This window comes from Papio anubis, chromosome 18 (assembly GCF_008728515.1).
Source record: "Papio anubis isolate 15944 chromosome 18, Panubis1.0, whole genome shotgun sequence".
NCBI lineage: Eukaryota > Metazoa > Chordata > Mammalia > Primates > Cercopithecidae > Papio > Papio anubis.
In genome coordinates, this window is record NC_044993.1 from 62,288,268 (window position 1) to 62,315,961 (window position 27,694).

Genomic DNA, 27,694 nt, shown 5'->3' on the forward strand with positions numbered 1-27,694 from the left:
ACAAGAGGGACATAGGTGGGACAATCCTGCTTCCCCTGGACGCTCTTCCTGACACAGCCGCTGGGCATCTCCCAGCACACAGAGGCCCCATGCCCACACACTCCTGGGGCCCTGCATCACTGGCTTTAGGCCTGGGCCTAGGAGCTCTTGTCTTTCTTGGAAGGTGTGGGTGAAGCTGAGCTCTGGCTTCAGGAACAGATAAGCCATCTTAATTGCAGAACGAGCATATGGGACAGCCTCAGCTTTGTAGAGAATTTCTTGCCCAGGCAACATTTTCCTCACTTTCAGTAAGTAAAATCCATAGAATGTCTTTTCTTGGTGAGAAGTAGATGGCCTGGCCTCAGGTAGTCTGCTTTTGGACTAATTGTGTTGGTATGACTCCCGTCTTTGCTTCCTTTCCCTTTCTCTCCAGAAAGGACCTAAGTGTGAAATACCCTGAAGACCTCCCCATCACCCTTCCAAACCTGTTGAAGTTCATTTTGCATCACTCAGATCCTGCTTCCAGCCCCCAGAACATGGCTAACTATCCTACCAAGGAGTGTCTTCAGAGCGAGGCAGTCTTACAGCGGGGGCACATCTCCCACTTGGAGAGAGAGATCCAGAAACTGAGAGCAGAAATAAGCAGCCTCCAGCGAGCACAAGTGCAGGTAGAGTCCCAGCTCTCCAGCGCCCGCAGAGATGAGCACCGGCTGCGGCGGCAGCAGCGAGCCCTGGAGGAGCAGCACAGCCTGCTCCGCGCCCACAGTGAGCAGCTGCAGGCCCTCTACGAGCAGAAGACAGGCGAGCTGCAGGAGCTGGCCCGCAAGCTACAGGAGCTGGCTGATGCCTCGGAAAACCTCCTCACCGAGAACACATGGCTCAAGATCCTGGTGGCGACCATGGAGAGGAAACTGGAAGGCAGGGATGGAGCTGAAAGCCTGGCGACCCGGAAAGAGGTCCGCCCCAAGCAGCCGGAGCCCTCAGGCACCCCCCAGCTCCCTGGCAGTTCCCCTCCACCTGCCAACGTCAGTGCCACACTGGTGTCTGAAAGGAATAACGAGAACAGGACAGACTAACTTTTTAAATGACGTGAAGAAATCAGAGGTGAAAATTGTACATTGGGAATATATTTATGCAAATTTTATTGAAATTTATTGTAAATAAAGATTTTCTCAGTGGTCTAGAAAATCAACTTGAATGTCATTCAGCATTTATTGAAGAGAGATGACATCCCTTCCACTTATTGCACAAACTTGGTAGCTTTGAAACAAAAACAGTAGCACAGTCCGTTTGAAGATTTGTCCAAAAAATTAGTCCATATTTTAGTGGCTCAGTGTCAAGAGTTCCCTCCCTGTCCCCCCACTGTTGCTTCTGCAGTGATACGAAGGATGAATGCTTAATTTCTTGATTAGTCAGAAAACTTGAATGCAACAGTTGGGCATTCAGAAATAATTCAAAGAGAGGTCATAACCTACTAAGCCATTTGAATGTGGCTCTGGTGTCTATGCTAAAAAAAAAGCTATTGAAAAATAAGAACAGTGAGAGCTATGATGTGGTTCACTGGTTGTACAGCCATTTTCATTTTCCTCCTGAAAACCCCCCCAGTGCCTCACTGAGCCCCTGACCTTCACCCAACACGGCTACCACGCTCAAATGGGCCTGATTCAAACTCCCAGGTACATCCCTGCCACCAGGGAGTGGGATCGGAAAACCTCCAGAAGTGAAACTGATGAGAAAGTGACATTTAATCACTTCAAAACTGAAACTTCACTGGCAAGGTCAAAACCATAGGCCAAGTCTGACAGTCGAGCACTGGTCAGTTCCAGGGGTCAGGCTCGGAACCTGAAAATGCAGATCCTAGCTGCTCCTGTGTCCCTCGGGTGTGGAGGAAAGAAAAACAGCCTAGGTGTATGTGCTGGCTGCGGTGAGAGTCGAGGTAGAAAGCCTGGAAGTTCTGAAACGTGAGGGGATGGATCACACACCCAGCCTTTTCTCACTCACCAAAGCAAACCTTTTCCCCCATCTTCAGTCGGCACCTTTGGAACTTCTGTTCTCCCTCCTAGACCTAGTTTCAGTGGCCCCAACCACACGTCCTGCCCACCCAGCCTGCAGGGCTTCTGCTGACATCACGCCTGCCCCACCACCACCTCCTCTGAACTTGGCCACACCAGAGTAGCCAGAGGTGTTGCTTCTCCTGCTTCCTAAGGAATCTCAAGAGCCCAACTGAGGTGTTTCATTACTACCTTTTGCTCAGATGGCCCAGCCAGCCGTCCCTCTTCCCACCCCAAGCTCCTACTTAAATGTTTAAACCCCCAATTTAGGTGTATGCTGCTTAAACAAAGTCCTCCCTACTTCTCCCGCCCTCAGGGTTCCAGAACATGGATTCATTCAACACGTATTTTAGAAGAGGCTTAGGTGAGGCCAGAGGAGGTGCCTTCAGTCTGAGCAGGAGGCCAGAGCTCTGAGCTCAGGCATTAAGGGCCAGTGCTCTGTGTGGTTAAGCCCGGGCTGACCTTCCATCTATTACAGGGATGGCCGGCACGAGTCATGTTTGAATCATAAATAAAATTAGTATGTGCTTATGGTGGTGGGATTAAAAATCGAAGTGAGCTCACTCACTGAAGTGTACACAAGGGAGGCCTTGAAGACAGGCTGTGGAGATGCTAGCTCACCCGAGAGCCACCTGTGGGACAGACAAGTCCTGAACTTAAAGTTCACCTCTGCCCTGCCCCGGCTCCCTGCCGCAAGCACAGGCTAGCAGGAAGCAGTCTGGTGGCTCTTGTGGGAATGTGCATGCAAGAAATGTTCCCTGGGTCCTAAGTGCCTTCAGAGCTGGGTTAGGGGACTGGAGACCCACTGAGGAAAGTGAAGTCAGGACCCCACAGGCAGGCAGTCATCAGAGAGGAAAGGAAGCCAACTGGTGTAAAAAGGTAAGAGGAAAAAAAGAAAAAAGACAGAACCTCAACAGTCCCCTCCCCTCCAGTGCAGAAAATAGGAAATACCAATACAAAACATACAACCTTTTCTCTTTGCTGGGCCAGCTGGGTTTCAGACCAAAAGTAGCCACCACAGGTTCTACGAGGACCAGAGCAATTTCAGCGAAGCCTGCACTCAGGATGGGGGACTCGGCATGCTGAAGACCAAAGCGGCAAGAAACTGCTCTGCTACAAGGACGCTGGCAGCCTCTGGGACACGTGCCCTGACTCGCCCTTCACTGGCTCCCAGGCAGGTCCAGTAGCTTCCCTGCAGTAACTCCACTCAACAAAACTGCTATTTAACAAGTGAGTCTATCTGGAGAAAGAACAGAGGGGTGTGGGGGGTGTGGTTCTTCTTCCACCCATGACTAACCAAGCAGAGATCACCCAAGCACCCCAACTGGTCAGCCACGAGACCCCAAACTGGCATCTCATTTCCTTGATATACACACAGACGGACACACATGAGAGACCCTTGCCGAGTGCGGCGTGGGCCTTTACAAGCCTATGACCCTCCAGGGTCTTGACTCAGCTTGTCATTAGTACAGCCAGAATCAAACCAGTCCCGTGTGCGCTAGATGATATTTTTAAAAATCAGCAAAAGGGCTTAAGCACGTGCTTCCAGGGGCTTATTTACAGTTCACAGGTTTGTTAGTTCACGCATTACAGTAGTAGCTCCATCAAAAACAGGCTCAGCTAGACATTCAAGTAACAAAAGCGCTACAGGGCCATGAGACCCAGCAAGGTCAGGCCTGCCCAGTGCCTGCAATGGGCAGCCTCACCCGGAGGCCGAGGCGAAGCCCAGGACAGCCAGGTCCCCGGGCATCAGTGCATGCGATGACGAAGCCCGCAGAGGCCATGCCAGCAAGTGTCAGCCCTTCCTCTCAGACAGCAGCGCGTCCATGTGGTTTTGCCCCTCCCAGCGCCTCTCGGCCGGCTGCAAACAGGACCAGGAGCCTCGCATCCTGGCTCAGCCGTGGACTTCCGGGCCGTTGGGAGTCATCAGCTTGGCCTTTCTCTCCACGCACGGTCCCTTGGCCGAATACTGCACCAGCAGGAAGGGTTCCTTGGTCTCCCCATCCCCCACGATGCTCTCCTCGTCCTCTGACTGGCTGATGCGCTGCAGCCGCAGGTAGCACCAGCAGCCCAGGATCAAGGCCCCCAGGGCCGCGATGGCAATGAGGATGACGATGACTGTGACCACGCCCGTGGTGGGGCTGTGGTCCATAATAGACATGGTCAGTGCTGGGGGCTTCCTCGGATGGAAGCGCTTTGGGGGTGGCCACTCAGTGAGGCTGGAACTCAGGCTGGACACGGGAGTCCTGAAAGACAAAGCAGGTTGAACGAGCTGCGGTTGGCACTAACACGTGGTCTATTTTTAATTGTTCTCAGACCTGCCCGTCCCACCCTCACCCTGCCAAAAAGCATATTGGCCGGTGTTCGAAGGTGTCTGCTTGCCCGTCCTCACCCAGCTCCTGCTCATGACCTTTGAAACCCCAAGAGTGCTGCTGTACCAGGCAGGCGAGTCACCCTCGCTGGCTGCAGAACACTGTGACAGTGACAGCTGCAGCAAAGAATGCCAGAGGGCCAGGCACGGTTCAGGTTCTTCTGCTGAAGGTACGCCTTTGGGAAGCCCAGCCCCCCACTCAGTGTTCATGACCACTCAGGGACTGAGGGGAGCCAGGGCCTCCTAATGGCCAGAGATGGGGGTTTGAAAGCAGAGAAATGGCCAGGCGCAGTGGCTCATGCCTGTAATTCCAGCACTTTAGGAGGCTGAGGCGGGCAGATCACTTGAGCCCAGGAGTTTAAGACCAGCCTGGCCAACATAGTGAAACCGCGTATCTACTAAAATACAAAAATTAGCTGGGCATGGTGGCACATGCCTGTAATCCCAGTTACTTGGGAGGCTGAGGCATGAGAATTGCTTGAAGCTGGGAGGCAGACGTTGCAGTGAGCCGAGATCACGCCACTACACTCTAGCCCTCCAGCCTGGGCAACAAGAGCAAGAGTATCTCCAAAAAAAAAACAAAAAAGAAATGACATCAGCCCCTCTCCCAAACAGGCATCGTATACGGAACAGGCAGGTCCTTTGGGGACACCTGTGAGAGGGTATAGTGGACAACAGCCTTTGTCACCAGACACTGCAGCTGGCCTGGGAAGACCCCTGGAACGCGGCACACCATCTGAGAAAGAAGCTGGGCGGCAGATTCCCTTGTGTGGTTTGGACGGAGGCCAACCAAGCAAGCAACAGGGTAGAGTGTCCTGGGAGATGAAGACAGGCACTTGGGAGAGTTTCAGGGAGGCAGGGAGGGTGGGACAGAGGCTCCCTCCCTGATGGTGCTTAGCATCTAGTGCGGGAGCCAGACTGCACCTGGTTAGTACCCCAAATGCCCATCACTTGCAATGCAGGGTGCCATTGTCAGGAACACAGTGACCAGATGCCAAGATGCTAACTTGGGTGGGCAGGTGAGAGGCAGGGAGGTGGTGCTGATGGGGAAGAGTGTTCCTGGCAGGGAGCACAGTGAGGGCTAAGGCTCTGAAGGCGGAGAGGGTCCCCCCGCAAGTGCCAGGAGTCGGGGCACCAGCTGATTTGGGTGGGGGCGGGGACGAGGCCCCTCCCAGGCCAGGCCAAGCCTGTGCTCCGCATATTGAAGGAATGATGCCAGAAGTTGGAGGGCTGGGACCACCATCTCCACCTGGCCAAGCCACGGAGTTCACCCGGGGGTGGTCCTGCTGAGTGGCTGAGGACAGTGTGGCTGTGGAATGCACATAAGGTCTAAGAGTCCCCGGCTCCAGGCGCCCTGTCAGCCCTCTAGGTGACACCCAAGGCACAGCCAGTGAGACTGCTGAGGCCAGGGCTTTGCCTCTGCTGCCCCGCAGTGCTGATGCTGGCAGGTTCTCTGGCCCGCACTTTCTTCCCTCTCCTGCCTCACTCGCCACAAACAGAGCAAACGCTTACTGCGCCCAGGGTCAGGGAGGATGAGGACAGGCCGGGGACGCGTTCCACACAGGACTGGGCGTGCGGTCGGCACTCAGAATGAGACGTCTGGCTTCTTTTTGTTCCCTTTGGATAAGATTGACATCAGCGCAGGCAGACGGCACTGGAAGATTTTCCCTCCAAACAGGGTCAAACCTGCTGCGTCCTTGAGGAACAGCAGCCTTAAGGAGAAATGATTCTTACCCAACCAGGAGGTTCCCCAGAAGCGAGGTTTGCCTGAAGGTCAAGGGCAGTTAAGTCAACGCCCCCAGCATCTGTCCAGGGACCAGGGACCAGGAACCGGGAAACGGGCAGCTTCTGCAGAGGCCCTAGGCAGAGGAGGCGCCCTCCCTCCATTCCACTGCCTTCCCCCTGACTCCAGGAGCTAGGCTGCTGCAGGCGCTAAGGATCTCCCTGTCTACCCTCAGGGGCCACTGCAGCCAGGACACCTTCCAAGTCCTCACAATGACCTGCAGGACCGAACACTACACATCCCCAGTATGCCCTGCTCACCAGCCACGCTGACCCCCCACGAACCCTCCCACCAGGCCCTGGCCCAGGCTGTTGCCCCTGCCCAGAATGTTCTGGCGGCTTACCCTTGTTCAGTGGTTCTCAACTGGGGGCCACTCTGCCCCCACCCTGGGGACATCTGGCCATGTCTGGCACCAATTCTGGTTGTCACAACTGGGGGCAGGTGGCAATCCTGGCATCTAGTAGGGAGACCATGGATGCTGCTGGCACTTACAGTGCACAGGGCAGCCCCCACCACACAGATGGCCTGGCTGCAGAAAGAAACCCTGAACCGGTTAACATCAGCTCTGGCAGGGAAGCCTTCCCAACCCGGAAGTCCAGGTCGGGCTCCTTCCCTCCGGAGCAGTGGCCTTGGCGTGTAGCCCTGGCTTCTGGAGCATGGCCACCTGATTAGCGCCCACCTCCCCCTCTAGCGGACCATGAGCTCCCCGGTGGCCCTGCTCTGTCCCCTGCATGCACAGACCACCCTGGCCTCTCCCCTGCCACCGTCCAGTCCCACAACCCCACTTAGCTGTTCTCTCACGCCTCCAGACTGGACAGGGGACCCCTCTGACTCCACAGACAGCCTGCCCACCATGGCTGGGTGAGCCTGTCTACACCTGTCCCTACCAACCTCTGTGTTCTCTCCCTGCAGGGAGAACACCAATCTGCCCTGTGCCTCCCACCTCCCGCTTCCCTCTCCCCTGCACCTCTGGTCCACAGGGCCTGCTGGGGCACCTGCCCTCCCCTGGGGCTTCTGGACAGGAAGGCAAGTCAGTATCAATTCGGAAGGGGAAGTGTGTGTGTTTGGGGGTGGGGGTGGTTCAGGGACAGGAAGTAGAAAATCAAACAATGGCACCATGACCTGGGGTAGGCAGGGCAAAGCCAGGTGGGCAGGCCAGGAGGCACGTGAGTTCAGTGGCCCCAGGACTAATGAGGAAACTGAGGAACAGGCAGCCCCAGCTCAAAGGGATTCTCTAAGAGGAGTGGTGACCTCAAAACCCTGTCTGCCACCCTGACCCCAGGCCAGGAGGCATGGACAGGGCCAGATGTGGGGCTCTGCCCCCACCGTGAGCACAGAGCCTAGTGACCGAGCCACAGTCACACCTGGCCTGTGGTCCGGCCCTCCCAAGTGCATATCTGTTCCTTCATTCACTCAGCAAATGTTTCCTGACAAACTATCTTTGCAAAAATGAGATGGCGTTATCCCCACAGGGAACCCTCCCCAGCACAAGAGAATCCAAGCTCCCTGCCTCCCTAGGCGTCCCCACACCCTCCGCTGTGAGCTCACGCTCCCAGCTCTGCCCTGACTGCCCCATGGCTGGCACCTTCCTATTCGGGACTTTCTCAGAAGGCGCCTGTTGCAGGCTGCCCTCCCATACCACTGGCCCCAGACGCCCCTCCTCCCACGCCCCACCACTACAGCCTTGCCCTACTTCATTTGCTCTCCTTGCTAGCTGCCCTTCTCTAGGCTCAGGGCCGTCCTCTGGCTGCTGTGTCACTCCCTGCACTGGACTCCAAGGCTGTCCAAGGAGGGCACCGTCTGTCCCACCCACAGCTGTACCCTGCCCTGCACGGGTACACAGTAGGTGCTCAGTAAATCTCTGTTGCGTGTTCCCACCCTGCAGATAGTGATGAGTTAGAGGAGACCCTGTTCTCACAGGGATCATAGGTGGGGGGTCCCTGACACCCCGGCACTCCCAGGACCCTGAGGACAGGTCCCCATGTTCTGTCCCAACAGACTCAGAAAAGCCGCAGATTGAGTGGGAGAGGGCCGCAGGCCAAGTGTGGGGGTAGAGCGGTGAGTGCCAGTGGATTCTGGCAGGCCTGAGCCCATGGAGGGGCAGCTGGCTCCATGCTTGCTGGCAGGCAGGGAGGGAAGGGGGTGGCCAAGAAGCAGAGCCCAGGGAAACTCAAAGCACGGAGGGCAGCAGGTCTCCATAAGCCCTGTGCCTGGCTGGACCCCACCTGTCTGCTCTTCCTTTCTAGCCGCTCTGAGCAAAGCTGTGTCTTGCAAGCTGGGTAACCCCTCGCCCTGATCCAGTAAAGCCCACAGGATGCAGGGAACAGAGACGGGCCACAGCTTGGGTTGGGGGGATGCCCAGGCTGGCACATGGGAATCCTGGCCCACCCAGCAACCATCATTCCCACCAGCATCTGATCCAGCAAGGCTGCGGCCACCTCTGCTCACCCTAGCATCTCCATCTGGCAGGTGAGGAAACTGAGGTGCATGTAGGGAGGTGAAGCAAAAAGCCAGAAGGCAGGATGGGAGCCCAGAGCGGAGCCCGGCAGAGCCAAGGGGGCGTCTTCCAAGTGCAGAGGGGCCAGGGGCTAGGGGCCAGAGCACAGCCTGGGCCTTCGATCTCTGGGCAGGCTGGAGTGTCCCCTCTGCTTGGGATTTGAAGCCCAAGGCCATCTGGATCCCCCAAACACACACCCTCCTGCTCCATGTGCCTTCAGTCCTGCCATCCTCTGCCAAGGGGGTCTTGACTCTCAGATCCCACACACCCACCATAAAAGCAAGCTCCAAGGCCCAGGCTCTCCAGAACCCCCTGCCCCAGCACCCTCAAACAACCCCAGCGGGGTTCAACTGCAGCACGGGACACGCTCTGTCTTCTGACAGAGCCCACATGCGTCCCATGGAATAATAACAGCAAGACAAGCCTGAGCCATGCCATGTGAGCGGGGGCCCGCACCGCCCTCAGCCACTCCCCACAGCCGCCCAAGCTTGCAGGTGTTACTGACACTGTCCTACCTGGTTTGCCAAGGTCCACAGAGATCAGTAACTGGGACCCAAGGAGCATGGGGGCAGAGCCAGGGGTGAACCCCACTCCGTCAGAGCCATTCAAATGGACAGTCCCTGCCCCAGCTACCAGTGAGGGGAGGGGTATCCTCCTGTCCTGCTCTCCCTCCCAGGGCCCTGGCTTGTCTGAGCCTGATCCCACTCTAGAGGCCACTCCACTTGCTCTAGGCCCGGGGGGCCCACAGCCTGCAGCAGAGCAGGCTGAAGTCCCCTCCATCCTCCCAGCCCAGCACTCACTTTTGTGGCCTGCTTCCTCCCAGCCAAGCAAGCTGCTCCTCTTGGCCTCAGTTTCTCAATGTGCAAAGTGGGTACAAGTCCCTGACCTCATCTACCAGGTCATGGGGAGGATAAGAAGTGGTGAGAAAAGTGAAAACAAAAGGGCCATGAGGTCACCTAGGTTTGCATGTCACCAGCTACACCTTCCTGTGTGCTACAGGAGGGACAAAGGGAGAACACTGAGCCCGAGGGACCCCCAAGCCCACCGCCAGGACCAGGAGGGCACAGAGCGTGGCCTAGGCCCAGTGCCACAAACACCCCTTCCCCAGGGACACGCTGCCTCCTCCTAACTCAACTGGGCACATCACGAGCATTACCGGGCTCACCACCAGCAAAACACCCCCGGCTGGCAGCCGCCACCTCCTGAGGCTCCTCGAGAGATGCCAGGAGGGCTGCCCTGCTTACAGGGGCCAGCCATCCCCACGGAGCTTTCAACACTGCCCCCATAAAGCCACCTGCCAAGGGTGCCAACAAACTCTTCAGCGAACCCCAGTTCACAAACCAGAAACATTTCCTGCCCCAGGTTCTGACTGGGAAAACAGGGTTGTAGGGAGAAGAGGGCACTGCTGGACACAGCCAGGACAAGGTGGGATGTCCGCTCTGCCCTGGGCCCTGGGCAGCCAGTGGGACACAAGGACGCATCACACAAGGCCCCGGCCCCCCAGAAGCCAGGACAGAGAACAGCCGGATGCCAGTAGGACTGACACTGATGGGGCTGTGTCCAGCTCTCTGGCCAGTGTCATCTCATCCTCCACCCCGAACCACGACACCCCCATCCTCAGAAGAGGAAACTCGCTCCAGAACCCCCTAGGTTCCGCAGTGGCAAAAGAGGAAGCGGGAGCCGGCAGAGCTCTGATTCGGGACTGCCCCAAGGTCAGTCGGGGTCTTCCTCGGCCCAGGCCAGAGGCTCATGCCCCCACCCTGTGAATCACATTTTCACAGGCTGGCCCAGGGTTGGCCTGTTTGGCCAAACAACTTTGCTGGTAGATGCCGGAGAAAGTTGGTGGCAATTATATGTGCCAGACACTGAGATAAACAGCTCACACTGACGTCTCCTTTCTGCCTCAAGACAACAGGGCAGTTGAGCTATTACTGTTCCCTCTTGGCAGATACAGAAATCGGTGGCTCAGAGAAGTTCAGTCCATTGTCCAAGGTCACACAGCTCAAAAGTAGACGCGCAGGGATTCAAACCCAGGCAACCTGCATCCAAAATCCCGCATTTCGACCCTGACTCTAAAATGCCACCTTCTCCCCACCTCCTCTCCCGCATGCCTGAGGGGCCGGGGACAGGTGAACCCCAATGATGTCCTCGCTGGGGCGGGCTGGGCGACCTGGGCTGGGTGCTAGGGACTTAGGGGTGACAGCGCCCCGGCGGCTCCCAAATGCTGAGCGCGGGCGGCTAGGCAGGAGCGGTGCCAGGCGCGCTCCACTCACCCTCCCGTTCCGCCCAGCCCGGCGCCGCCGGCGTCTCCCCCACTCTACGGAGGAGCAAAGCGAGGCTCCAGGGAGGAGGGGGCTCGGCCCAGGGGGCGACAGCTGGACGGGGGACGGCAGCTGGGGAGGTAGCTCGAGTCGGCCCGACGGGGGCGGGGTGTGGGACGGGGACCACGGGACCCAAGCATGCCCACGCCGCGCAGCCAGTGCCCATGGAACAGGGCGCCCAACGCTGCGGCCCGGACTCAGTTTCCCTACCCGCGAGACGGGCGCCGGACGTCACCTGGACCCCTATCCTCCGGAGCCCTTCCCGGAGCTCCCAGAATTTTGAAGAACCCCGAAGTGCCGGGGGAAGGCGGGCGGGCGGGCGCGTAGCTGCGGACGGGCGGGGGCTGCACGGGCGGGGGCGAGCGGACCGCGATCCCCGCAAAGCGGCCTCCGCCCCCCGCCGCCTCCTTTGTCCCGATCTCGCCGCAGCGCCTCTGACAAAGAACCCCGGCCCGCGGGCGCGGCCCCTGGAACGGACCCTCCCCCGAGCCGCGCCCGCCGGGCCGCCCCTCCCCCGCCCGCAGACCCCGGCCCCGCCGTCGCGCGCGCCCCTCCCCGTCCTGGCCGCCCCCTTCCCGCTCCCGGGTCCCCGCGCCCCCGCCCGGCCCGAGCGCGCGGCCTGCCCCGCCCGGCTTACCATGGCGCGGCCGCGGCCCGGCCCGATCGCCCCGCAGCAGCCCCGCGGGCCCGGCTCCGCCCGCCCGCCCGGTCCGGCAGCCGCGCACTCCGGACGCAGGAGCCCCGCGCTGCGGCGGGCGGGGCCCGGCACCTCCCCGGCTGGGGGCGGAGCCTCCCAGAGAAGCCAATGGGAGCCCGCGCTGGGACGGCGGGGCGGGGCGGGCCGGGGCGGAGTCACGTGCGCTCGGGGCCGACGGACGGTGGGGCGGGGGCTGCGCGCAGCGGGCGGGGCGGGGCTGGGGGCGGGGCGGGGCGGGGGCGGGGGCGGGGGGCGGGCTCGGCCCTGGAGAGCGCGGATTGGGCGCCCATGGGTACGGGGCCCCTCTACAGGCGCCCTTCCTCCGCCAGCTTCATCCTGACCCCCGCAGGCTGCCCTGGTCCCGCCCGCTTACAGCAGAGGAAACTGAGGCACGCCGCACCGAAGAGTGCTGCATACTCCCCGAGAGCTGAGAGTGGTGGGGAATCCGGGACAGGGGAGAGGCGCGACCGCTGAGGTGAATGACCTTGCTTCCAGAGGAAGCTGGGAATTCGTTCGCGAATTCATTTATGTATCTATCATTCATCCGCCCAGTCAGTCGATGGCGGAACACTGACCACGTGCCTGCCACGCCAGTCGTCGTGGGAGCAGCCACGAGCTAGACAAGGTCCAGGCCCTGACGAAGCTCTCATTCCTCTGCGGAATGGGGCTGTGAGGCATTTGCACCCCTCGGCCATCTATAATCATGGTTATTTTTAGCATGATAACCCGGTGGTTTGGCCCCCACCAAATGCCTGCCTGTCCTGTATAAACAGCCCAACACATTTTATTAAGATGACTCCGGAAGAAAGAATCCTCCCATTTTACAGATAAGGAACCCGAGGCTCCACAGAGCTGAAGTCCCACAGCCTGCTCCTGATGAAGAGGGGATTTGAGGCCAGGCCTGTCTGCCTGGGAAGACAGGAGCGCCAGTTACTGGAGTAATCTCCACTCATCCACCCCAAAAAAGCCATCAACGAGAGGACACCCCAGCCCTGGGACCCACAGAAGGGGTGAGGGTGGGTCCTTCAAGGCCTCTGTGTCCCAGGGGACTTGAGAAGACAGGAGGGGGTAAGGTCGAGGTGGGACCTCCTTCCGGGAGCGGGGGCCTTATTTGCTGGAAACTTCTTTCCCATTCTCAAGCAGAAGGCTTTGGAAGAGCATGGAGGGTTGGGCTCACGAGGCCAAGGTAGCCAGGCCCTCACTCCCTCCACTCAGCCTGGCTGGGTTTTCTTTCCTGCGCCCGGTGCACCAAGGCTTTTCCACCGCCAGGCCTTTGCCTGTGTGGTTCCCTGCAGCTGGAACTCTTCTACTTCATCTTCCCGATCTCAGCTTAAATGCCCCTTCCTCAGGAGGGCCCTCCCTGATCGCCTAGCCAAGGGGAGCTGCCTTGGGGTTTTTGGTTTTGCTTTTGAGACGGGGTCTTGGTCTGTCACTCAGGCTGGAGTGCAGTGGTGCAATTACAGCCTCCATCCAACTCCTTCCTGGGCTCAAGCCATCCTCCCACTCAGCCTGTATCTATGAATGTGGGCGGATTTGACAAAGCTATTTTTTTTTCTTTTTTAGAGACAAGGTCTTGCTCTGTCGCCCAGACTGGAGTACAGTGGTGCACTCATAGCTAACTGTAACCTTGAACTCCTGGGCTCAAGCGATCCTCCTACCTCAGCCTCCCAGGTAGCTGAGACTACAGGCGCATGCCACCATGCCCGGCTAGCTTTTTAATTATTTGTAGAGATGGGGGTCTCTCTTTGTTGCCTAAGCTGATCTCAAACTCCTGGGTGATCCTCCTGCCCCGGCCTCTCAAAATGCTGGGATTAGAGGCATGAGCCACCATGCCCAGCCTGCCCATTGTGAAACTGTATATTTTTGACAATGTGTGATGAACGTTTGGTCTTCTCTCCCAGTACCAGGTGTATTGCAGTCACTGCTGTGTCTCCAGAACAGTGCCTGACACACAGTGTCTGCTGAATACATGGATGCTGAATGAATGAACGATCAGACTGCAGAACTCCAGGTCCAGCGGCAGCCTAGCCAGGAAGCCAGGCCCAGGAGGTGAGCTGGGAGTCGTGCAGGAAGGTAGGACAGAAAGGCAGAGGAGAGCCCAACTTCAGCCAGCTGCCCCACAGTCCAGCGCCAGGCATCTCAGGACAGCTCCGCACCCATGTCTGCCCAGCTGCTGCCCCATCAGCTACACCTGAGAGCCCAGAGTGGAAGGAAATAGGTTCTTCCCACAAAGCCAGTTCCAGCAGCTTCTGTGGTCCCTGCCTCAAGTTGGCAGAGACCTCATTAGTCTCTGCCAATGCACCCTGCCCCCACTGCTTTTTAAATCAATGTGTTTGGGAAAGAACAAATAAGTTAAAGCAAAGTATGAAGGCAGTGAGGACCTGGGAGGTGACTCAGGGCCAGGACTGGCAACATGATGACAGAGGAGGCAGGGACACTTAGAGGGGAAAGATTCTGGGGGGGAAATAGTGAGGGAGATTCAGCATGGCATAGAAGCTGAGAGTCAGATTGCCAGATTCCAGCCTTTCCTGCTGGGTGGTTTTGGAAAAACAGCCGAACATTTCTGTGCCTCAGTTTTTTCATCTGAAAAATGGAGATGAGGCCGGGTGCGGTGGCTCACACCTGTAATCTCAGCACTTTGGGGAATGCCAAGGCAGGGGGATGGCTTGAGCCCAGGAGTTTGAGAACAGCCTTGGAAATGTAGTGAGACCCTCATCTCTAAAAAAGAAAAGTTAGCTGGCCGTGGCGTTGTGTGCCTGTAGTCCCAGGTACTGGGGAGGCTGAAGTAGGAGGATTCCTTGACCCTGGGAGGTTGAGGCTGCAGTGAGCTGTGATTACACCATTGCACTCCAGCTTGGGTGACAGAGTGAGCTGAGCCCGGTCTCAAAATAAAATAAATAAAGTAAAATAAAATAAAATATCCAGCTTCTGACCCAGTAGATCTAAGCCCGAAATCCTGCATTTTTCTTTTGAGACGGAGTCTCGCTGTCGCCCAGGCTGGAGTGCAGGGCTGATCTCAGCTCTCACCTAAGCTCCGCCTCCCGGTTCACGCTATCCGCCTCAGCCTCCCGAAAGAAGCTGGGACTACAGGCCCACCACCTCGGCCCCCGGCTGTTTTGTATTTCTTAGTAGAGACGGGGTTTCACCGTGTTAGCCAGGATGGTCTCGGGACTCTGACTCCGTGATCCTCGCCTGCCTCGGCCTCCCAAAGTGCTGGGATTTCAGGCTTGAGCCACTGCTACTTTAAATCCCATTTTTCAAAAAGTTCCCGAGTGGTGGTGATAATTCGGGAATGCACTTTGAGCAGCAATGGGGAAGTCACTTGCTGAAAGTCACAGAGTAGTGGGCTCCAAGCCTGCATTGGAGCCCATGAGACAGGGTACAGGATCCTGCACTTAACCACGACCCAAACTGCTTGCTGCAGTCCCACCTTTCTCTCCCCGACAAAGAGGAGGCAGGAAGTATCGCGCCCTTCCCCCAAGCCCATTTCCTCTACCTCCCTCTGTGGTGACATCTGGCCTTACATCCCGGGGGTTTCGTCCTTATAGAATGGGATGGAGATTCTCGGATGCTCATTAGCCAGGAAGATGATTAAGGACTTGGGATGAGCTCACCCCAGCTCCCTGGGCTTGCTGGGGTCCAGCTGGTGTGCCCTGTGCCAGCCTGGCCCTCTCCCCACTCCCCTATCCGCTATAAGGGCCAGGACAAGGAAGGATATTGCTCGGGGGTGGAGAGGCCTCAGCCTCAAGGGAGACTCTACAGCTGGGACTCCCTGCTCGGGTGGGCAGGCCTCTGCTCCTGGGGCATCTATATAGGGGATCCAGGCCTGAGAACAAAATGAAAACTGCGTGGCCAGAGGGGATTTTTCATGAAGGGTGAGATGTGAACCACTGGTGAGGTCTGCAGGGTGAGGTTAGGTGGAAGGAAAAGAGGACATCACCCAGCTCGGAAACCCGTAGCAGCTCCCATTCTAGGGGCAAGGCCTCCCTTGCTGCTAGTGTGGCCTGAGCATCTCTGTAAGGCTGGCTCAGCCCCCTTACGTCCTCGAGAGAGCACAGACCTCAGACTCAGAATCCCGGGCAGTTGACACTCTGCAGCTAGAATTGAACAATGTGTGGGTTTCTGTGTGTGTATGTTTCAGTTACCTTCTGTGTATGATGTGGGTATTGTGTTTCTGTATATGGTAATGACATACCCATTGCTTTTTATTTCTTATTTTCTTTGGTTTTGAGGCAGGGTCTTGATTTTTTTTCACTCAGGCTGGAGTCCAGTGGCACAATCACTGCTTACTGCCGTCTTGACCTCCCCGGATCCTCCCACTTCAGCCTCTTGAGTAGCTAGGACCACAGGTGTGTGTGACCCCACTCAGCTTTTCGTTTTGTTTTGTTTTTGTTTGAGACAGGATCTCACTCTGTCATCCAGACTGGAGTGCAGTGGCGTGATCTTGGCTCACTGCATCCTCTGCCATCCAGGCTCAAGCAATCCTACTGTCTCAGCCTCCCGAGTAGTTGGGACTACAGGTGTGCCTCCACACTGGGCTAATTTTATTATTTTCTTTTTCTTTCTTTCCTTTTTTTTTTTTGAGATAGAGTCTTGCTCTTGTCGCCCAGGCTGGAGTGCAGTGGTGCAATCTTGGCTCACTGCAACCTCTGCCTCCCGGGTTCAAGCGATTCTCCTGCCTCAGCCTCCCAAGCAGCTGGGATTACAGATGCCAGCCACCACCGCTGGCTAATTTTTTTGGTATTTTTAGTAGAGACGGGGTTTTTCCATGTTGGTCACCCTGGTCTCGAACTCCTGACCTCAGTGATCCATCCTCTTTGGCCTCCCAAGGTGCTGGGATTACAGGCACGAGCCACCGCACCCAGCCTATTTTTTTTTCTGCAGAGATGGAATCTCTCTATGTTACCCAGGCTGGTTTCGAACTCCTGGGCTCAGCAATCTGCCTGCCTCAGCCTCCCAAAGTGCTGGGATTACAGGTATGAGCTACGGCGTCCAGCCCTCATTGCTATTTTTTTTTTTTTTTTTTTTTTTTGAGACAGAGTCTCACTTTGTTGCCCAGGCTGGAATGCAGTGGTGCGATCTTGGCTCACTACAACCTCCACCTCCTGGGTTCAATTGATTCTCCTACCTAAGCCTTTTAAGTAGCAGAGAATAGAGGTCCCTGCCACCATGTCCAGATACTTTTTATAATTTTAGTAGAGATGGGGTTTCGCCATGTTGGCCAGGCTGGTCTCGAACTCCTGACCCCAGGTGATCTGTCTGCCTCGGCCTCCCAAAGTGCTAAGATTACAGGTGTGAACCACTGCAGCCTGCCCCCACTGCTTTTTAAATCAATGTGTTTGGGAAAGAACAAATGAGTTAAAGCAAAGTATGAAGGCAGTAACTGAAGAGATGGTGCGGGAGGTGGAAAAACGGGGACAGTGGCAGGTGAGTGACTAAAGTGAGATGAAACAGCTGAGTGATCACAGCCCGGGCACCTCAGGGTCCTCTTCCTGGTGGGCACAGCAGAGCCTCAGTCAGGAGATGTGGCCATCCCACAGGTCTCTACATCCCCTGGAAAAGTCCATCTGGGTTGTCGTGTCTGAGCGGGGCCTGGGCTGGTTCTGGCCTTCATCTCTGGGGTCTTTGGGGTCCATGTGATAAGGAGAGGACCGAGGGAGGGGAACAGCATGCCCTGCCCAGGGTGCTCCCTGCCCCCAGCCTGGCCTGTGATTCCTTCTGCCGTACCCTGCCCCAAACTCACTGAACAGTGGCGTCTGTTCATCATCTACCTACTGGATCATTCATTTATTCACTCATTCAGTTATTCATCCTTTCTGCCAATCTTTTTTTTTTTTTTTTTGAGACAGGGTCTCACTCTGTCTCCCAGACTGGAGTGCAGTGGTGCGATCTTGGCTTATTACAACCTCCACCTCCTGGCTCAAGCGATCTTCCTGCCTCAGCCTCCCGAGTAACTAGGCCACAGGTGCGTGCCACCACGCCTACGTAACTTTTGTATGTTTTTTGTAGAGACAGGGTTTTTCTATGTTGCCCACACTGGTCTTGACCTCCTAGGCTCAAGCAGTCCTCCCACCTCGGCCTCCCAAAGTGTGGGAATTACAGGTGTGAGCCACCGCACCCAGCCTTTTCTGTCGGTTTTAACTGAGCAGCTACTATGTTCTAAGCACTGTGCTAGGTGCTGGGGAGATAGCCATGAGCCAGGCAGGCAAAACCCAGCCTTTGTGGGGTTTACATTCTCCCGAGGGAAGACAGATGATAAATGCAGAAACAGGTGTACATGTTATGGAGAAAAGGAAAGAGTAAGGTAAGAGGTGAGGGGGCCCTTGCAGGACAGAGGTAGGTAGGGCCTCTCTGAGAAGATGCCAGGCGCCAGATAGATACAGCCTAGTGCTGGAACCACAGGTGTGGAGGTGGATGGACAATGAGCTGGCCCTGGGAAGGGAATTTTTTTTTTTTTTTTTTTTTTTGGAGACAGAGTCTCACTCTGTCACCCAGGCTGGAGTGCAGTGGCACGATCTCGGCTCACTGCAACCTCCGCCTCCCGGGCTCAAGTGATTCTCCTGCCTCAGCCTCCCGAGTAGCTGGGATTACAGCTATGCTTCACCATGCCTGGCTAATTTTTGTATTTTAGTAGAGATGGGGTTTCACCATGTTGGGCAGGCTGGTCTCAAACTCCTGACCTCAGGTGATCCCCCTGCCTTGGCCTCCCAAAGTGCTGTGATTACAGGCATGAGCCACTGTGCCTGACTGGACTGGAATCTTTTTATTTTTATTTTTTTACGTAACTTCTTTCTCTCTCTCTCTCTCACCATGGAACCATCATAGCTCACTGTGGCCTCCAACTCCTGGGCTCAAGCGATCCTCCCACCTCAGTCTCCCAAGTTGCTAGGAGTACAGGTGCATGCCACCATGCATGGTTAATTTTATTTTATTTTTGTAGAGATGGATCTCACTGTGTTGCCCAGGCTTGTCTTAACTCCTCCTGGACTCAAGTGATCCTCCCACCTCAGCCTCCCAGAGTGCTGGGATTATAGACATGAGCCACCATGCATGGCCCCCTATTTTCAAATAAGGTCACATTTACAGATATGGTATTTAGACTTTCTCTCTCTCTCTCTCTCTATATATATATGTATATACACGCACACACACACACACATATTATGTATTCATGTATAAGTACATAGATACAGGTATAGGCTGGGCACAGTGGCTCGCCTGTAATCCCAGCACTTTGGAGGGCTGAGGCGGGTGGATCACAAGGTCAGGAGTTCAAGACCAGCCTAGCCAACATGGCAAAACCCCATCTCTACTAAAACTACAGAAATTAGCCAGGTGTGGCGGCACATGCACGCCTGTAATCCCAGCTACTTGGGAGGCTGAGGCAGAAGAATCGCTTGAACCTGGGAGGCAGAGGTTGCAGTGAGCTGAGATCGTGCCACTGCACTGCAGCCTGGGCAACAGAGTGAGACTCCGTCTCAAAAAACAAAACAAAACAAAAACCAAAAACAAACTCACATGTATTTTACTCTCATGTCCTTCTCAATTCAGACCAGCCATGTTTCCAGCGCTTGGTCACCACACGCGGCTGGGGTTGCTGGGTTGGGCTGCGCAAGTTTAGGTGCTGGAGTCAGCAGCAAACACACCCCAAAACCCCTCGGCCCTGATGGAGCGTCCATTTTCCTGGAAGAGACAGACAATAAGAAAGAGGAAAATGCACCATATGCTGCATACATTCCGGGGAGAAGAGCGAAGGAGAGGAAGGGGTGGGTGTGGGGGTAGGGGGGTGCACAATCCATTTCCTCTGTGCATCCTTCCAGAGATCTGCGCAAACACAGGCATATATAGAATACATACATATATATATATATATATATGTATTCCCATTTTAAAAACACAGATGGCCATGTTCCATACATGCTGTTCTGTTCCTTCCATTTCTCACTTGAAAATATATCTTGAAACTTACTCCCCATCAGCACACATAGATTTCAGATTTTAACAAATAATTGGAAACATATAAAGACTCGGTACTGCTGAGCTAGAATAACAGAAGCTGGAGTTTACTCCAACATCTCATCCTCACCACAACCCTGTGATGTAAGGCCATTTCCAAAAAACGGTTCAGGTTCACACACAGCATTTGTAAACAGGTGGATAATAAACATGACTAGCTTGAGGGCCAGGTGTGGTGGCTCATGCCTGTGATCTCAGCACTTTGGGAGGCCAAGGTGGGAGGAATGCTTGAGGCCAAGAGTTCGAGACCAGTCTGGGAAACACGGTGAGACCCCTGTCTCTACAAAAAAATTTAAATATTAGCAGGGCATGGTCCCAGCTGCTTGGGAGGCTGAAGCAGGAGGATCACTTAAGCCTGGGAAGCTGAGGCTGCAGTGAGTCATCATTGTGCCGCTGGACTCTAGCCTGGGTGACAGAGTAAGAGACCCTGTCTCAAAAAAGTAAAAAATCAAAACTACTAGCTTGAAGGAATGTCAAGCCCTGGAATTTGGCACTTCCAAATGGTAGGCGAGCTCTTCTTGATGGTTGATACTAAATAATTAGCATTTTATACTAAAATACTGACATAGGTCAGGTGTCTGGCTCATGCCTATAATCCCAGGACTTTGGGGCTAAGGCAGGAGGATTCCTTGAGGTCAGGAGTTTGAGACTAGCCTGGGCAACATAGCGAGACCCCCATCTCTACAAAAAAAATCAAAAAATTAGCTGGGCGTGGTTGAGCACCTGTAGTCCCAGCTGTTCGGGAGGCTGAGGTGGGAGGATGACCTGAGCCTGGGAGATCAGGGCTGCAATGAGCTGAGACCGCAGCACTGCTCTCCAGCCGGGTGACAGAGCAAGACCCTGTCTCAACAACAGCAACAACAACAAAAAGAAAGGGAAAAAGCAAGGGAGCTGATGTTGATGCTTTTGTGATCTTCCTGAGCCCCGACGAGCCTGCCAGGCCCTGCAAGGCTCAGGGAGAGATCTTTGCTCTAGAACCAGACTGCCCCGCCTGGGACGAGCTCTCCAGGGAACATTTTTCTGGGCTCTGAGCCACACAGGCTCTGGGTTCAAGCCTGGCTCTGCCGCATCTGGCTCTGAGCTCAACTCCACTGCGCCTGTTTCTCCATCTGTAGCATGGGCTTGGTGCGTCGGCAGACTGAGCGCCTGCTTAGAACTCTGGCGGGGAGGAGCATGGGACGAAATGAGAACCCCTTCCAAGCAGAGCCAAGGCCTCCCCGGGAGGGCAATTCTTGACTCAGGAAGAATGGCCCGCCCTGCTCGGGGCACCCTGCCAAGCCCTGTCCCTTCTGCTCTGGCCCCTGAGGGAAGGGTTGGAGTCTGGTGAGCTGTCTCAGGCAGGCCCTGGCCTGTCCTGGCTGGGAGGCTGGGCAGGACCAGGACAGCAGCTCCAGGTCCCTGGTTCCCTCTGAGATCCGTGGGGCCACTGAGGCTCCCACAGCATTTCCAACTGCCTTCGTGCCCTGTCTTCTTCCTCCTGCCTCCTCACTCCATGCCAGCCACGCGGTCCCCTGCTCCTTGTGTCTCCTTTGGGCTGCCAGCCTTTGCACAAGCTGCTCCCGAGGCCTGGGATTTCCTGCCCCCTCCTTGCAGACTCCTTCTCACCAGTCAAGAGTCTGCCTGGAAAAACCAGCCCCACAACCCCACTCTGTGTTCCCACAGCCCAGCCCAGATCTCACCTGTGGACCCCAACAAGCTCTGAGACCCCTGAGGGCTGGGAAAAAGTCTGCTAGTCTGTGCCAGCTCTGTAACCCAGGGACTGTGGATTCTTGGTGAAGGCTTTTATTTATTTATTTATCTTTTGCGACGAGGTCTCACCCTGTCACCCAAGCTGGAGTGCAGTGGTACAATCATAGCTCACTGCAACTTCCACTTCCCGGATTCAAGCGATTCTCCTGCCTCAGCCTCCTGAGTAGCTGGGATTGCACTCTCATGCCACCACATCCAGCTAAGTTTTGTAGTTTTAGTAGAGATGGAGTTTCACCGTGTTGGCCAGGCTAGTCTCAAACTCAAGTGATCTGCCTGTCTCAGCGTCCTAGAGTGCTGGGGTTACAGGCGTGAGCCATCATGCCTGTTTGGTAAATACTTATTGAAAGGAAATGAATGAATGGATGTAGGCAGGCAGACAGGAAACAAACAAGGAAGGTGCCCCCTAGCCCCAAACTTTGTCTCTGAAGGCAAGGACCATATCTGTCTCTAACACAGGGTGATGCCTGTAATTGGCGCTCAATAAATGCAGGTTCATGTTTAGTAGGTGTGGGGAGTCGGTCCCTCTCCAGTGATGTGGCCTTCTACCCATCCTCTCTCTCTATTTTATTTTATTTTGAGACAGAGTCTCATTCTGACACCCAGGCTGGAGTGCAGTGGCGAGAACTTGGCTCACTGCAGCCTCTGCCTTCTGGGTTCAAGCGATTCTGTTGCCTCAGCCTCCCAAGTAGCTGGGATTACAGGTGCGGGCCACCAAGCCTGGCTAATTTTTGTGTTTTTAGTAGAGATGGGGTTTTACCGTGTTGGCCAGGCTGGTCTGGAACTCCTGACTTCAAATGACCTGCTCACCTGGGCCTCCCAAAGTGCTGGGAGGTGTGAGCCACTGTGCCTGGCCCCTTTTTTATTTTTAATTGAGACGGGGTATTGCTATGTTGTCCAGGCTAGTCTCAAACTCTTGGACTCAAGCGATACCCCTGTCTCGGCCTCCCAGAGTGCTGGGATTAAGGGCATGAGCCACTGTGGCCAGTCCCACATTAAATTTGAAAGAGCTGGCTGAGATTGCTGTATAGAAAATAGTACAGCAAGGCCAGGAGAGCAGGGTGGAGGCCCCTGGAGTCCCTGAGTGAGCAAGGTTGATTCCTTGGACTGAGGCAGAGATGAAGAGGTGCTGATAGATACAGGAGGATTGGTAGCAAAGAGCCAACAGAACGAGTGGTGGAGTCGCTGTGCAGAGGAGAGCAGGGGATCAGGCTGAGGCCAGCTGCAGGCGATCCCAGGAACAGGGTCGGAGGAGCCTCCAAGTCCTATCCAGTGGCCAGCAGTCAGTGAAGCCATGGGCGGAGCCATGGACTTGGGGACACTGGAGGTGACAACATGAAAACATATTCCAGGAACGAAGACCATTCTGCCTCCCGGAAACAGGCAGGAAATAGGCCCATGGAATTCTTTAAGAGGAGAGGTTTGAGCCCCGCCCTGCCCTGGAGCTGTGGAGTGACCATCTTTGGGTCACTCAGAGCCTAGGTGCCCTCCCAAGGCCTCGTTGGGGACCTGGGACTCCTGGAGGATTCTTCCCAGGCAGCCCCAGCCCAGGCTCAGCCACTGGGGAAGCACAAGAAAAGGCCTACAGATGGAGCCATGCACAAGACAAGATTCCAAACCCCCTTCCCCACCGCGGTGGCTCACACCTGTAATCCCAGCACTTTGGGAGGCCAAGGCAGGCAGATCACTTGAGTTCAGGAGTTCGAGGCCAATATGGTGAAACCCGCATCTCTACTAGAAATACAAAAATTAGCCAGGTGTGGTGACAGGCGCTTGTAATCTGAGCTACTCGGGAGGCTGAGGCAGGAGAATTGCTCGAACCTGGGAGGCGGAGGTTGCAGCGAGCAGAGATGGTGCCTGCACTCCAGCCTGGACGACAGAGTGAGATTCCAGCCCCCACGGCACTGACCTTCTGGTGGGGGAGGTCGTCAGCATAGGAACGTGTAAGTTAATTAATACATTGTGTAATATAGTTTCAGAGAGGCACAGCTGGTGTGCGGGGCTGGGACTTCAATAGCGAAGGGGCCAGGGTAGGACTCCCTGAGGACGTAGAGCCTAAAGTGCACCAAGAAGCCACTCATGGAAAGAGCATTTCTGGGGCCCAGAGCAAGAGGCTCACACCTGTAAACCCAGCACTTTAGGAGGCTGAGGCATGAGTATTGCTTGAGGCCAGGAGTTTGAGACCAGCCTGGGCAATATAGGGAGACCCCCCCACACCCTATCCCTACAAAAAAAAAAAAGAAAAAAAAAAAAAAGAAAATACGAGCCAAGCATGACAGTGTGTGCCTGTAGTCCCAGCACTACCAGTCCTTGGGAGGCTGAGGTGGGAGGATCTCTTGAGCCCAAGAGGTCAAGGCTACAGTGAGCTATAATTGCACCACTGCACTCCATCCTGGGCAACAGAGTGAAATCCCATCTCATTAAAAGGACAAAAAAAAAAAAAAAAAAAAAAAAGGCCAGGTGTGGTGGCCCACGCTTGTATTCCCAGCACTTTGGGAGGCTGAGGCGAGCAGATCACCTGAGGTCAGGAGTTAGAGACCATCCTGGCCAACATAGTGAAACCCCGTCTCTACTAAAAATACAAAAATTAGCTAGGCGTGGTGGCTTGCACCTGTAGTCCCAGCTACTCGGGCGGCTGAGGCAGGAGAATCACTTGAATCTGGGAAGTGGAGGTTGTCGTGAGCTGAGATTGTGCCACTGTACTTCAACCTGGGTGACAGAGCAAGACTCCATCTCAAAAAAATAAATAAATAAAAGAAAAAAAGAGAGAAAGAACATTCCTGGAGGAGGGAGGGCCAGTGCAAAGGCTTGAGGTGGAACATAGAGGGCTAGGGTGGCTGGGAGGGCGAGGAGTTGGGGTTGGAAGATGTGGGCCAGGCTGGGAAGGTGAGTGACATTGGGGAGTGTGACCCTGGTTGGGGAGGCATGGAGGGTTTCAAGCAGGGGGTGGTGTGTTCACCTCCCCTCGCCCATCAGACTCTTCTCCCCGCAGCCTGGAAACCCCCTAACGGGCAGTTCCCTGTCTCTCGGGGTCTTTCCATGGTCTCTGCCCCTCCCAGCCGCAAGACAGGTACTCTCTGAGCTGGAATTTCCCCCAAGGGTGTGAGCAGGATCTGTGGCCAGTGTGAGATACGAATACTCATCTCCCTTAAGGCCACGGACCTCCTACTCTGCGCCAGGCATGTACCACCTACCACGCGCCAGGTCTTGTGCTGGGGGCACCGCAGGCCTGGACCTCTCTGCCCCTCACACCGCAACTGTCGGAGGCAGGATTCACGGTCCATTTCACAGACCGGGAGACCCAGACTCAGACTGACTCGCTCAGGACCACATGGCTCAGAAGGCGGGAGGCAGGATTTGAACCCAGCTCCATCTGACCCCAAAGGCCTGTGAGATCTCATTTGAGCCTCGCAGCAACTCTGTGAAAATTGGGGTTGTGGATTCACTTGCCCCTTTCCTACCTGCCCCCTTCGGTAAATGGCACCGTCAGCCACTGGCTGCTGAGCCAGACACACCAGAGCCATTCTCAATTTTTTCTTTTTCTTTTTTTTTTTTTTTTTGAGGCAGAGTCTTGCTCTGTCATGAGGCTGGAGTATAGTGGCGCCATCTCAGCTCACTGCAACTTCTGCCTCCCAGGCTCAAGCGATTCTCCTGCCTGAGCCTCCCGAGTAGCTGGGACCACAGGTGCGCGCTACCATGCCCAACTAACTTTTGTATTTTTAGTAGAGACGGGGTTTCACCATGTTGGCCAGGAAGGTCTTGATCTCTTGACATCGTGATCCACCTGCCTCGGCCTCCCAAAGTGCTGGGATTACAGGCATGAGCCACAGTGCCCGGCGTTTTTTTTTTTTGAGACGGAGTCTCACTTTGTTGCCCAGGCTGGAGTGCAGTGGTGAGATCTCAGCTGACTGAAACCTCCGCCTCCTGGGCTCCAGAGATCCGCCCACCTCAGCCTCCTGCCTCCTGAGTAGCTGGGGCTACAGGCGTGGCCACTACACCTGGTTATTTTTATATTATTAGTAGAGACGGGGTTTTACCATGTTGGCCAGGCTGGTCTCGAACTCCTGACCTCAACTGATCCACCCGACTTGGCCTCCCAAGGTGCTAGTATTACAGGTGTGAACCACAGTGCCCAGCCGACCCCAGAGCCATTCTTGATTCCTCTCTTCTGCTGCCCTCTATTCCAGGGCAGTCAATGGCGTGCCAATCACTCAGTGGCCCTCGATGGGCCTTCCAGTGACTTTAACACTGGCCATGTAGGCTGTAATCATTTTTCCCTCCCTTGAGACAGAAAAGAAGGAAATTAAACTGTGGCAGGTTATCATTGATCTAGAGAAAGCCACACTGAGGTCTGTGGGCACCTTTCTCTAAAGACATTCTTCACGTGGTTGCAGTAACTAAATGCACCTGGAAGCTGGGCCAGCTGGCAGCCCACGGGTGCCTTAAAGAATATTGTGGGGGCCGGGCGCGGTGGCTCAAGCCTGTAATCCCAGCACTTTGGGAGGCCGAGACGGGCGGATCACTAGGTCAGGAGATTGAGACCATCCTGGCTAACATGGTGAAACCCCGTCTCTACTAAAAATACAAAAAAGGAAAACTAGCCAGGCGAGGTGGCGGGCACCTGTAGTCCCAGCTACCCGGGAGGCTGACGCAGGAGAATGGCGTAAACCCGGGAGGCGGAGCTTGCAGTGAGCTGAGATCCGGCCACTGCACTCCAGCCCGGGCAACAGAGCCAGACGCCCTCTCAAAAAAAAAAAAAAAAGAATATTGTGGAAACTGCCTGTTGGTCCCACCCCAGGGGAGCAGTGGGCAGATGGTGCCCCCATGGCCCATACTTTTGGCCATAAGATAAATCATAAGAAGGCTGAGGGGGCTGCATGCAGTGGCTCACCCCTGTAATCCTAGCCCTTTGGGAGGCTAAGGCAGGAGGATATCTTGAGGTCAGGAGTTTGGAACCAGCCTGGGCAACATAGCCAGACCCTGTCTCTACCAAAAAATAATAAGAAAATTATCCAGCCCTGGTGGTACCTTTAATGCCAGCTCTTGGAGAGGCTGAGACTGGAGGATTGCTTTAGCCCAAGAGGTCGAGGCAAACAAAAAGAGAGAGAGAGAGAGAGATCAGAATCACCACCCACCTACCCACATTGAAGCCATACCCTACTTTGGGTAATGTTCTAAAGCTGCAATGATGGGCCAGGCACGGTGGCTCATGCCTGGGAGGCCAAGGCGGGAGGATTGCTTGAGCTCAGGAGTTCGAGACCAGCTTGAGCAACACAGTGAGACTTTGTCCCTACAAAAAATACAAACAAAACAAAACAAAACAAAAACCCCACAGAAATTAGCTGGGTGTGGTGGCATATGCCTGTAGCCCCAGCTATGTGGGAGGCTGAGGCCAGAGGCTCACTTGAGCCAAGGAGATCGAGGTTGCAATGAGCTATCATCACTCCACTGCACTCCAGTCTGGGTGACAAAGGGAAACCTTGTCTCAAAAATAAAATAAAATCGCAGTTTACACAACTCCAGAGATACACTAAAAACCACTGCTGTGTACGCTTTACATGGGTGAATTCTATGTGAATTATAACTAAATAAATCTGTTATAAATAAGCAAGCCCCCCAGGTTCCCTGTATGTTCCCCCAGAAAGGGAGGGGGTCTGAATCTGTTCAGATGAACACAAAGTTTAAAAAAAATCGTAAAAACACCCCAATATTTCCTAATAGCAAGAATCAGAACTGACATTTCTTTAGTGCTTTTGACCTGCTGGGCCCTGTTCTAAGTTTCAAGTCCTGGAACCCTCACCACAACCCTGTCAGGCAGAGATTGTTGTCCCTCCATTTAACAGATGGGGAAACTGAGTGGGAACGTGAGTTGCCACAGGTCGCACTGCAGGGTTTGAACCAAGCAGGTTGGCTCTAAAACCTTCACTCTTGGCCTGGCCCAGTGGCTCATGCCTGTAATCCCAGCACTCTGGGAGGCTGAGGCAGGCGGATCAACTGAGATCAGGAGTTCCAGACCAGCCTGGCCAATATGGTGAAACCCTGTCTCTACTAAAAATACAAAAATTAGCTGGGCGTGGTGGCAGGCGCCTGTAATCCTGGCTACTTGAGAGGCTGAGGCAGGAGAATCACTTGAACACAGAAAGTGAAGGTTGCAGTGAGCCAAGATCACACACTGCTGCACTCCATAGAAAAACAAAAAAACAATAATCAACAAGTAACACTACGCTGGGGTG

At 55.2% G+C, this 27,694-nt stretch overlaps 2 protein-coding genes and 1 long non-coding RNA gene across 15 annotated transcripts in view; 2 read left to right on the forward strand and 1 right to left on the reverse strand.

Moving 5' to 3' along the window:
* The window catches only part of TXNDC11 (thioredoxin domain containing 11), a 65,985-nt gene extending 64,814 nt beyond the window's left edge, over nt 1–1,171 (forward strand). For all 11 annotated transcript variants that reach the window (XM_031658464.1, XM_031658455.1, XM_021931764.2 and 8 more), the window contains one exon: nt 413–1,171. In XM_031658464.1, the coding sequence (XP_031514324.1) occupies nt 413–1,055 (643 nt within the window). In that variant the 3' untranslated portion in view covers nt 1,056–1,171. The remainder of the gene's footprint in view (nt 1–412) is intronic.
* SNN (stannin) lies at nt 1,094–11,763 on the reverse strand. Of its 3 annotated transcripts, none has more exons than XM_031658465.1 (3): nt 11,640–11,658; nt 5,914–6,018; nt 1,094–4,276 (listed from the first exon to the last, which is right to left on the reverse strand). In XM_031658465.1, the coding sequence occupies exon 3, from the start codon at nt 4,189–4,191 to the stop codon at nt 3,925–3,927; it is 267 nt and encodes an 88-aa protein (XP_031514325.1). In that variant the 5' UTR covers nt 4,192–4,276; nt 5,914–6,018; nt 11,640–11,658; the 3' UTR covers nt 1,094–3,924. The 3 variants fall into 3 exon arrangements, with proteins under 3 accessions (XP_031514325.1, XP_009194278.1, XP_003916601.1); XM_009196014.4 differs by lacking the exon at nt 11,640–11,658 and adding an exon at nt 6,136–6,485; XM_003916552.4 differs by lacking the exon at nt 5,914–6,018 and having other exon boundaries at nt 11,640–11,763.
* Nucleotides 11,764–11,997: 234 nt separating this feature from the next.
* On the forward strand, nt 11,998–16,102 carry LOC103880322. Its single transcript, XR_641281.3, has 3 exons — nt 11,998–12,709; nt 13,601–13,748; nt 15,959–16,102. It is a non-coding gene; the product is annotated as an uncharacterized LOC103880322 (long non-coding RNA).
* The last annotated feature ends 11,592 nt before the right edge of the window (nt 16,103–27,694 follow it).

Excerpts from the sequence above, each read along its gene's own strand:
- SNN (XM_003916552.4), bottom strand. The coding sequence starts at position 4,191 with ATGTCTATTATGGACCACAGCCCCACCACGGGCGTGGTCACAGTCATC.